Source organism: Lithobates pipiens, unplaced genomic scaffold, assembly GCF_037356315.1.
Source record: "Lithobates pipiens isolate NorthernLeopardFrog02 unplaced genomic scaffold, aLitPip1_a1.2 Scaffold_3, whole genome shotgun sequence".
Taxonomy (NCBI): Eukaryota; Metazoa; Chordata; class Amphibia; order Anura; family Ranidae; genus Lithobates; species Lithobates pipiens.
In genome coordinates, this window is record NW_027507790.1 from 98710882 (window position 1) to 98722073 (window position 11192).

Consider the following 11192-nt stretch of genomic DNA (forward strand, 5'->3'; position numbering starts at 1 on the left):
CTGCTGCCAGTCAAATCCTGTGAGGAGGGCACTGGGGGGCAGGGCCGAGCCACTTTGTGTGTCTATGAATTTGAAAAGTTCTATCAATTTTTTAAATTCCTGTCTGTGATCCTGCTGTGGAAGCTTTTTCTCTTGCCCAGTTCCTGTAACATCAGAAAAATAAATGGTGTGAACAATTGTCATTGGGACAGGAAGGTGCAGTCATCAATAAGAACACTAACAGGTATTTTCCACTCTACAAAGATCTGTTTTTATCTCTAGATTTGCTATCTCTGTCCCATCAGAAAGTGAGAGAAAATCTCCCCTAAAGAGACACAGACAGAGGCTATAACCTTTCTCTGCTCTGTTTAAAACAAAATAAACATGTTTGGCTAGAGTTGAGCTTTAAATTAAATGCACAGTGGTAGATGGGTAGTTATCTTAACTGCTTAAGGACCACCTCACGCCGATATATGTCAGCAGAATGGCACAGCTGGGCACAAGCAAGTACAGGTACGTTGCCCTTTAAGTGCCCAGCCGTGGGTCGCACGCCTACCACCGGCAGCGCACTTGCGACCCGGTCCTGAGCTCCGTGACCGTGGCCGCGGGACCCGTGGACCGGATCGCTGCTGGTGTCCCGTGATCGGGTCACAGAGCTGAAGAACGAGGAGAGGTAAGTGTAAACAAACCTCTCCTCGTGCTTCCTAGTAAGGCTGTCACCGATCGTCTGTTCCGTGTTATAGGGAAAGACGATCAGTGACTTCACACGCCAAGTCACGCCCCCCAACAGTTAAAAAAACACACACACACTTAACCCCTACACTGCACCCTAGTGGTTAACCCCTTCACTGCCAGTGACATTTTTACAGTAATCAGTGTATTTTTAATCGCACTGATCGCTGTATTAATGCCAATGGTCCCAAAAATGTGTCAAAATTGTCCGACATGTCTGCCATAATGTCACAGTCACAATAAAAATCGCTGATCTCCGCCATTACTAGTAAAAAAAAAATATTAATAAAAATGGCATAAAACAATCCCCTATTTTGTAGATCCTATAACTTTTGCACAAACCAAACGTTTATTGTGATTTTCTTTTACCAAAAATATGTAGAAGAATACGCATCGGCCTAAACTGAGGAAAAAAAATGTTTTTTTATATATTTTTGGGGGATATTTATTATAGCAAAAAGTAAAAAAAATTGCATTTTTTTCAAAATTGTCGCTCTATATTTGTTTATAACGCAAAAAATAAAAACCACAGAGGTGATCAAATACCACCAAAAGAAAGCTATATTTGTGGGAAAAAAACGAAGCCAATTTTGTTTGGGAGCCACGTTGCATGTTCGGGAAATTGTCAGTTAAAGCGACACAGTGCCGAATTGCAAAAAGGGGCTTGGTCCTTTAGCTGCAAAATGGCCTGGGGCTTAAGTGGTTAAGCAAATATTTTTTTATAAAATTGTTAAAATATACATAAACCCCCACCTTGTAAACCAACCCATCCAGATTAAAATAGAAATGAAAGGCAAAATGTCATCACACTCTGTTTTCAACTGCAAAAGGAGCTCACAGGGCTAGGGGAGGAGAAACAGCAGAACACTGATCTTCCCAGTGAATAGTTGTGTGTGTGTGTGTGTGTTGGGGGGGGGGGGGGGGGTCAAGACAGGTCTGATCAGCATGGCCAGAGAAATGACCACAGTGTGCTCTCATGCCTAGTGTGGTCAGTTTTTAATAGGAAAGCAGGAGGCCTAACAGGAACACCAGGGATCTTGCACAAAGGAAGAAATACAATAAGAACAGGATAATTTTCCTACAAGTATATGGTATGGCAGGCACATATCAGGAATATGAAATGTTGGGTTTACATATTCCTTAATGTTTGCATACGCATTCTTTTTATAGTTGAGAGCCCTGAATCATTATTTGCCATCTATAAATTAAAGTGATTAATTATTGTCAGGGTTAGCATTTTCCTTATCTGAAATAATGAATCACCCCTTAGCATTTTGAGGTCAGCAGTATTTCTTCTGAATCTCTGAGCTTGAAATTCAGTAATGTGTAAAGTAAAAATGTATAACGTAAAAATAGTCCTTACATGTCGCTTGTGACCTAAGATAATCTAGCGATTGACCACCTAAAATGCATAACAATCTATGTTAATATGTCTTTCATTCTTGTACACACAGTGCTCGTAAACGCCCCATCCCATACTACAGGCGTAGTCCATCGTCCTCAAGCAGCGCGAGTAGCGTTCCATCTTGGTACAGTCCCCGAAGCAGGTCCAGGTCCAGAAGCCGCAGCTCCTTTAGCAACAGGAGCAGTCGAAGCAGGAGCCATAGCAGTAGGAGGAGCCGCAGCAGGGAATGGAAGAGGAGTAGGAGCCGAAGTCCAAGTTGGAGCCAAAGCTCTGACTCTTGTGACAGCATAAGGCGCTGAGACGTATGTCTGACTGCAAGAGCTTTCCCATCATATTAAAGAAGCTCTCTAGCAGGGCTGTTCAAATGCATATTCAAACATTCATTTCCACTGGTATTTAATAGCTTCCGATAATCAGATAAATGGCAGTTTCCATCTCTATAATAACTTTATACTATAAGTTAAGGAGCAGACTAGGGAAAGCAGAAGAGGTGTTAAAAATTCCCTGTACCTTTGTGCTGATTGTTACTGAAGTCATCCCACACAATGGAGAATTAAAGCAATCCGAGCTCTGGAATTCAAAGCACCTGTTACTCTCTTGGAGTCCCCATGACTTTCTGACACTCTGTGGAATGGCAAGCATGTGACTTTGTCACTGTTCAGATGCTAGATGTCAAATTACCAGTCAGCCATGGGTGCCATGAGAGCCTCTGAAACCCAATACTATCTCCATATACTACAAATCATCTCTGACAATGCAAACCAGGTTCACTCCAATGACTTGTTTAAGCAAAAGCAATTGCAGGGTTAGGAATGGTTTACTCCCCGAAGATACAGCAGCTGTTAAGCATGGAAATCACAGCTACAAAAAGAAATATTCCCATCCATCCTGGTTCCTCTGACCTTTATAAGAAATGGCTTGTTTGGATAACTGAAAGGCAGGCTAGCGCAATATCTAAACCAAGCTGCAATTTTCTCATACAACGATATAGAGATTGCTACCCACCTAAGCAGCATCAAAGCCCTGTGATGTTGTCATCACATTTATGATATAAGTTGAAAATGTTTGGACATTTTACCTGATTTATTCCATTCTCTCATTCTCATACTTGTAAAAGAAGATAATGGATATACAATAATGAGGAGGTTGCAGGTGCAAGTGCTGAAAATCCTAATTTATACATTTCTTTAATGTGGTATTGCTATATATTTATGTATTTATTTTTATTTATTATAATTTATACTGGTACTGGTATTCAACATATATATATATGTATATTCCAAAACCAGTGGATGCCTAGAAAGCATAGTCTCTTTTTTGAGTGTCTGTTTCTCTTTTTTTTGTTTTTGTTTTATTTTTTTTATTTTTGTATGGTCATTATATGGCATCCAGATAGTCTGCCATATACAACTGGTCTTCTGGCATGTTACAGAAATATATTAATGATCAAGGTATAAAGTTCAAATAATAATGCACAAATAGACACTAAACACTTTAATGTTATGTGCAAATTGTTGTGTTTATTCCTGCATTACTACATTGTTTACATACATACCTGTTCATTGACACAGGGTGTGCTATATATACTGTATACTTGTACTGTAATATAGCATATAGATTCTGCTGTCCAACCACAGTATAATTATTTTAGAAACCATTGGTCTTCCAGGCACCATCCGCAAAACATTCTTCTCAATATCTATCCCACTGAAGAACAATAAATAACACTACAGCTTATTAACTGGTTTATATAGCATTTGGGCTCAGGTGCTTAACTATATATATACAATTACCAATTAAAGTGACTACCTGGAAACATTTCCTTGTTGACGTACAGTGGAAACCATTGACCCATTGTACAGACATCATTTCATTTACTGTTCAGCCTGGTAACATAGCAACAGTAGTTGCATTTATGATCAGATCCAAAGGGACGTAAGAATTGTGCTGTTTTTTCCATTTCTTAACAAGTCTCAAGGCCCATCCCTGTCCCTGCTTTTCATACTTACCAGAAACTAGAGCTTCAACTCAGATTCATCTTGTCTGTAATAGAAATTAAAAGACTCTTGAAGTAGCATGCAAGTCTTTGTTCAGTGAGACTTTAATACCACTCTGAGTGTTTCTATGGTCAGCAAAGCTCACGATAAAGCAATGTCTGGATTTATGTAAGAGTAGACGGCAAGGGATGGGTGGTAGGTGCCGAGCAAACCTCTGCATAGCTGTCTTATTTTTGCCTATGTTTTGTCAGTAGCATGGGCAGTCATGGATAAGGCTATACCTTTGCACTTTCAAAAATGTGTTTAAATATTGTAGCTAGCACATCCTACAGCAAGGTGTACTGGGAGGACAGCAGAGGTGACCAGAAAAATAAAAAATAGTGGATCTTTAGTTGGTGTGTTAAACTTAGTAAAACTAGGAATATTCATAATAAAACCATGAATGTTTATTTTTCTGAATTTCCTGCTGTGAGGACAAAGCACTGAAAGGACCACTAAGAGTATAATATATGATGATCACTGGGCAGAATATTTTTTTTTTATATTCTATCTAGTTCAGGATATGTATTATTTATTTGTTCATTTATTTATTTTATATTTATTTTAAGGGAAATATCAGGGCATTTCACCTATAGCATACTGATGTCACAACTACCATGACAGTAGGGGAAGACATGTCAATACAAAATAATATATAAATACAAAAAAAAGCATTACACACAAGCTTGTATTTGATAAAGTTGATATCAAAATTATCTCCCCTTCCGCAATGTATTTCTTTGCACTGGTCAGGTAAGAAGAAGGTAACAAGAAATAGCAGATTGTGTCATGAAAAAAATATACCAGCCAAGAGTGCAAGAGCAAAATAGTTGGGTTACCTATAGTAACTAAGTAGCCAATTTATTGTACAGACATACAATCCCTTCTACGGAAAAAAATAATTATTAGGTGTTGCCTTTAGCAACCAACCAAATACCAGTTTAATGTTCCTACTGTGAATAGAAGGACATGCTTTATTCTTAGTGTACTATGTACCCATGTCCTGATGATATTCTGTGGCTGCTTTTAATGGTGTTTACTGTTATTTACTTTTTTGGCTTATTAAAAGGGGTTATTTATGTATTTATTTTATTATTCAATTTTGATTGTAAATGAAAATACTACATTTCAGTATTCAATTACAACCGTGAGTTAGCAGTGAGAAGAGTCAACTAAACATTACCTCTTTTTAACCTGTTATTTATTAGGAATCACCACTATGTTTATGTCACTGTTTTTGTTTTTTTACTGTATATTACTTCTGTATACCTTTTTGATATTCTTTCTTAGTGTTGATGCTTTGTGAGATCCAAAGAGCAAATTAAAAGTGAAATTACTGGAAATAAAAACTAAAACTGGAAGCTGGTTTCAATGCAGAGCTGCACCAGATTTTGCACTCTCCAGTTTTAGTAAATCAACTTCTGCCATAAAGCATCTTAATCTCTTTTGATTGCTAACAGTTTTTTCCTATTATGCACTGACTACAGTACGCACACAGCCCAGTGTACAATCTAAACATCTGAGTTGGGTACAGGGAAGGTGTAACTCCTGTGAGTATGTGTAGGAGTTACATCATTAGTGGCCAGCCTGGGAAAAATATGGAGGACTCCAGACCCAAACTAGGAAATTATGACAGCGGTAGAAAGAAAGCACTGTGGGGAAGTATGGATGCCACATCACTGGAGGAGAACACTCTAGGATAGGGGTAGGCAACCTCAGCTCTCCAACTGTTTTGAAATTACAAGTCCCTTGAGACTTTGCAAGACCCTAACAATCACAGGCATAACTCCTAGAGGCAGAGGCATAATGAGATTCGTAGTTTCACCAGAGCTGGATTGCCGAAGTTGCCCCTGCTCTAGGAGCTACATGTGCTATAATATACATGTGAGCTCAGGGAGCCTATAATAACCAAATTTACGCTTTAAGATAAAACAATTTTGGATGCTTAAATTTAGCGGTTTCCATACAAATTTATGTTGATTTCACCTTGCATCTAACAGCTAGAGACAAAATCGATGTTAGGAGCAGTGTCATACAACGTTGCTTATTATATTTTTTATTTAACTAGAGAAAACAGGTTTTTGCTCTTATGGGGCAAAAATAGGTACTAAAGCATAAAGATAATATGTTGTGTTCTGTGTGTTGTTAATTCATAGAAGTCTATCAGGTTTAAATTTAAAGCAGTTAGCTCTAAAAAAAGATTAAAGTGAACAATTTACATCAATTGATGCGTAAGTTACTGTAGCTGTACATTTAAAAACCTGCTCTGGACAAAGAACAGCTTAACTCCGATTGGTTGCTGTGGTCTATAGCTCTTCTGGCCATATTTTTGCACGAAAGCTTCATTTAGAAGCATAATGCCTAAGGCAAAAGGAGGATTGGGGCATTTTTAAATGTCAGCTTCTTTCAGACATGATTCTTCAAAACACGAAGCCTCGATGGAATTCATTGATTCCATAAGGTAGTTTTCATTTTTCAGATCTCTAATATTATTTATTCTTGCTGCAATGGTGGAAGGTATATTATTACAATTATATTCCCTGTGAATATTACAAAAAAAGTAGAATTCCCTTTGCCAGCCTGTTTTATTATTTATGTCTCCTGGTATTATTTTGTAGATTATGCATTGGAGGGCTATATGTACAACTGAAATAACGTTTTATTGTAGCTCATTTCTACCTTGTATGACAAATATTCTTCATGCAGGCAACTAAGATATTTTCATTCATGCATTACTAAGTTAAAACATGGCAGCTCTAATTGAATACACTTCTGGATTTCATGGTCACTTGAAAGCAATGTTAAGCAATGAGCAAATGTTACAATTACTTTTAATGATGCATAGCGTCAGTACAAAAGGAACATTTTTGTACTACAGCAAAAAAGGCAATTACAAGTAAGATGTGTATGCAGACTTGTCAATGTAGACAAACTCGTCACTGTGCATCTGTCTTCTCACACTGATAAGTCAAAGCTTAAGGAGAAAAACTTTACCATCAATACCTTTACAAAGTTCTAGATGGTTTACTAAACCCATTTCACCTGCTCAGAGACAGTACATATTGTAAAAAAAAGTCTTGTTGATTTACTTCCTGTTTTGGAATTGGTTCCCTTTATTTCAAATGTTCATGTCTATGTGTGTTGAATTTCTGGACCAATATAATGTTGCTATGCATTGTAAATAAGTGAGGATGTAAAAGGAGTGTATTTAATATTTATTTAATGTATTTATGGGATGGTGTTGACATGAGTGTGTGCTAGACTTTGTTCATATTAGGCACACCTGGTAAATCAAGCAGCCTCACTACATCCTAGTTCAATTCATGTAGACAATAGTTTTGTCATTTAAATTAGTGTTTAATAGATACCTGAAGAGAGAAACAGGTTGTGTTAGTTAAAAAAAATATATATATATATATATTGCTTTGTGATCATTTTAACGGAAGACCATATATACAAGGAACCCGTAAGGCAGGGATGCATTGGTTTTGGGCTTAGGCGGGGCAAAAACAGGTCAGGATTTTAGGATACATGGAACTATTTACTAAGTGAAATATTAATTCACTGTTGTATAAAGGGGAAGACTGGGCTGGAGGACACAAGCCATTGAAAGTAACAAGACACAAGCCCCACAAGCCATTGAAAGTAATGCATGTTGGTGGCCCTAAGTGAGAAACTCCACATTCAGACCTCAATCAGACTGGAACCTGGTACAAATAGTATATGTTACTGACTCTTACCTTTATCAGGCCTCAGTCAGAGCAGAAGCCAGTACAAATAATATGTGTTGGTAGCTGATAGCCTAGATACATCCCCTATCAGACCCTATTGAGAGAGGGACCAAGTGAAAATAATATATGTTGGTGGTTGAAGGCCCTGAGTGGGGATACTCTGTATTCAGATTCAGACCCCAATCAGAATAGAATCCAGTACCAATAAAACATGTTGACCCTACAAGATACCCCTACCTCACAACTCAATTTTGGGAGGGGGGGGGCAGTATAATTAATATGTTGGTGCATGGTGGTCCTGGGTTAAGATTGGCATTCTGACCTCAAACAGTGCAGGACCTTCAGTCTTAACCTCTGGGAAATATACAGTTATCGTCTACCTGCAATCACAGCACCTGACACAGGGAAGTCTTCAATCATCAAATTTCTTTGCGGCTCTGAGATGTTATATGGCTTACTGCAGAGTTACAAATGAAGTAAATGTAGAAAGAATGCAAAACTAGTAAATGTTCTGTGCTCATTCTTTAAAGAAAGCTAAATTGTGGGAATTATTTCTGATGGTGATTTAGTATTTTATTTAGTGTTGCATAGAGTGCATATCATTTTCCAAGAGCAGAGATCATCTTATTCCGCTCATAATGTTCTTCATAATTTACAATGCATTCCATACAATCGCACTTTTTAGCATATGTATGTGAAAATATGTGTTGTAAAAGATTAATTACTAAAACACCTAACTTTCACCGTGGCCACCAATCACAGTGGCACCACAGCACACTTTGTGTTTTGCACATTCTTTAGCCCACAGGCAAGTGCTCCTCCATGAAAAGGCTAGTTGATTGTGCTTGCCTTCCTGGCTGAATGATCCTAGTCCTCTCCCGGCCGTCTTTTAACTAGACAAATCTTAAACTATCTGGGAATCTTGGTCCCTAAGGATTGGAGCTCTGAAGGTTAAACTGTATTGAAGTCTGTGTCATCATGAAATCATGAATAATAGTCCATACTAATTGTATGTATCAAGAACTGCTGGTGAGTTCTGTAAGATAGTTGGAAGATTTCCAGGATCCAGCATCTGTTATGGAAAAAAAATTATCACAATTTTTATGAGCTCTGGTTCTATGTCTAATGATTTAAAACAGCATTGCCAGACGCTTAACTATGCCACAGCCATTTCAAGGATTTAGTACTGCATGGCCAAAGTTGGACCCTGCCAGCCAGCAATATTCAATGCATAGTGCCATATTTGAATTGGTTAAGTTACCTGAGGTTCCAGTAAAGCAATTGAAAGTCATTCCATTAGTTCACACCATTAAATGTTGACAGTAGAACACAAATACTTTAAAAGAACAAGAGTAAAACATAAATAATCTGACTTTTTTTGCTGACCAAGGAAGGAACATGTCAGTGCCACAAATGCGGTGAATGAAAAACTCTTTAGCATTTGATACTTAAAAGCTTTTTATATTTATTATCTGATTAACTAGAGAAAACTCTATTGTGCAATCCAGGAACCAGAAAACACAGATTGATGGAAAAGTAACTGTAATTATTCCATAACTAAATTTGTTAATAACTGCTGATTAATTCATACCTGCAGTAAACTCAATCCTAAAACACAACAGACCTTTTGGCAGGTATCTTCCGTTTTTTTTCCACAAACTTGAAAACGAGGTTACTTTATTAAACAAATACCAACTTCAGCTAGAAGCTTTGACTTTCACATTCCTTGCTATTAGTAAGCGAGACTTCTCATCACGCGAAGCAGCCAATAGTGGAGTGTGGTAGAAGTGAGCCAAAGCAATGACGATTTATCAGCATCTGAACAATAGAGCGACCTGTGTCACAAGGCTTTATAGGTACTTTTGAAAGAAAATGTCGGTAGACACCAAAGTCAGTTATTTTAAGATCAGAGTTCCTACAGGTTTGCACCAGGCTTTAAGTCCATTGGGGTAAATGTGATGGACGTGGAAGAATAGTAGAGATGGCTCCAGCTTATAGGAACATATGATCTGAGGCTACATCATTTTTTGTTTTTAAAACTGTGGTATGAACAAATTTTTCCACTACTGTTAAATAATGGGTGTCCTGTCCACAGCAGTGGAGACATTTATTGCTGATTTTATATAATTGTAAAAGGCTAAAAGCCAAGTTGTGTTCAGAAACATTCCATTGTATTTTGTTTGTTAATATGGCCACAAACACTGAAAATAAAGCATTCATATGATAACTGTTCCTGATGGATTGTGTCTTTGTCTTTAATGAGCCTTTATGTGAATTATGATTCCAGAAACGGCACGTTTGCATGCATTTGATGTACGTTTTTATGCGCGTTTACATACAGTTGATGCACGTTTAGATACAGTTGATGCAATTTATAATTTTTTTCGCTCTTTCAGACTTTTATGTGCACTTACTGTATGTTTGTGCGCATTTACAGTGCCTTGAAAAGGTATTCGTACCCCTTGAAATTTTCCACATTTTGTCATGTTACAACCAAAAACCTCAATGTATTTTATTGGGATTTTAGGTGATAGACCAACACAAAGTGGCACATAATTGTGCAGTGGAAGGAAAATGATAAATGGTTTTCAACTTTTTTTTAAAAATATGTGAAAAGTGTGGTGTGTAATTGTATTCAGCAGCTCTGAGTCAATGCTTTGCAGGACCACCTTTCGCTGCAATTACAGCTGCAAGTCTTTTTGGGGATGTCTCTATCAGCTATGCACATCTAGAGAGTGACATTTTTACCCATTCTTTTTTGCAAAATAGCTCAATCTCTGTCAGATTGGATGGAGAGCGTCTGTGAACAGAAATTTTCATGTCTTGACACAGATTCTCAATTGGATTTAGGTCTGGACTTTGACTGGGCCATTCTAACACATGGATATGTTGATACAAATCATTCTATTGTCGCTATGGCTGTATGTCTAGGGTCATTGTCCTGCTGGAAGATGAACCTCCACCCCAGTCTGAAGTCTTTTGCAAAATCTAACCACTTGCTTACTGGGCACCTAAACCCCCCTCCTGCCCAGACCAATTTTCAGCTTTTACCTCTGTTACACTTTGAACAACAATTGCACAGTCATATAAGACTGTACCCAAATGAAACTTTTATCATTTTTTTCCGACAAATAGAGCTTTCTTTTGGTGGTATTTGATCACCTCTGGGCTTTTTTATTTTTTGTTAAAAACATTTAAAAAGACCAAAAAAAATACAAAACCATTTTATATTTTGTTAATAAATTTTGCAAACAGGTAATTTTTCTCCTTCATTGATGTATGCTGATGAGGCTGCACTGATGGCCACCG

General features: G+C 37.6%; 1 protein-coding gene across 1 annotated transcript in view; it reads left to right on the forward strand.

Moving 5' to 3' along the window:
* SRRM4 (serine/arginine repetitive matrix 4) overlaps positions 1-10110 on the forward strand; it is a 212251-nt gene extending 202141 nt beyond the window's left edge. The window contains exon 13 of the mRNA XM_077462077.1: positions 2166-10110. Coding sequence (XP_077318203.1) covers positions 2166-2415 — 250 coding nt within the window. The 3' untranslated portion in view covers positions 2416-10110. The remainder of the gene's footprint in view (positions 1-2165) is intronic.
* Positions 10111-11192: the final 1082 nt, after the last annotated feature.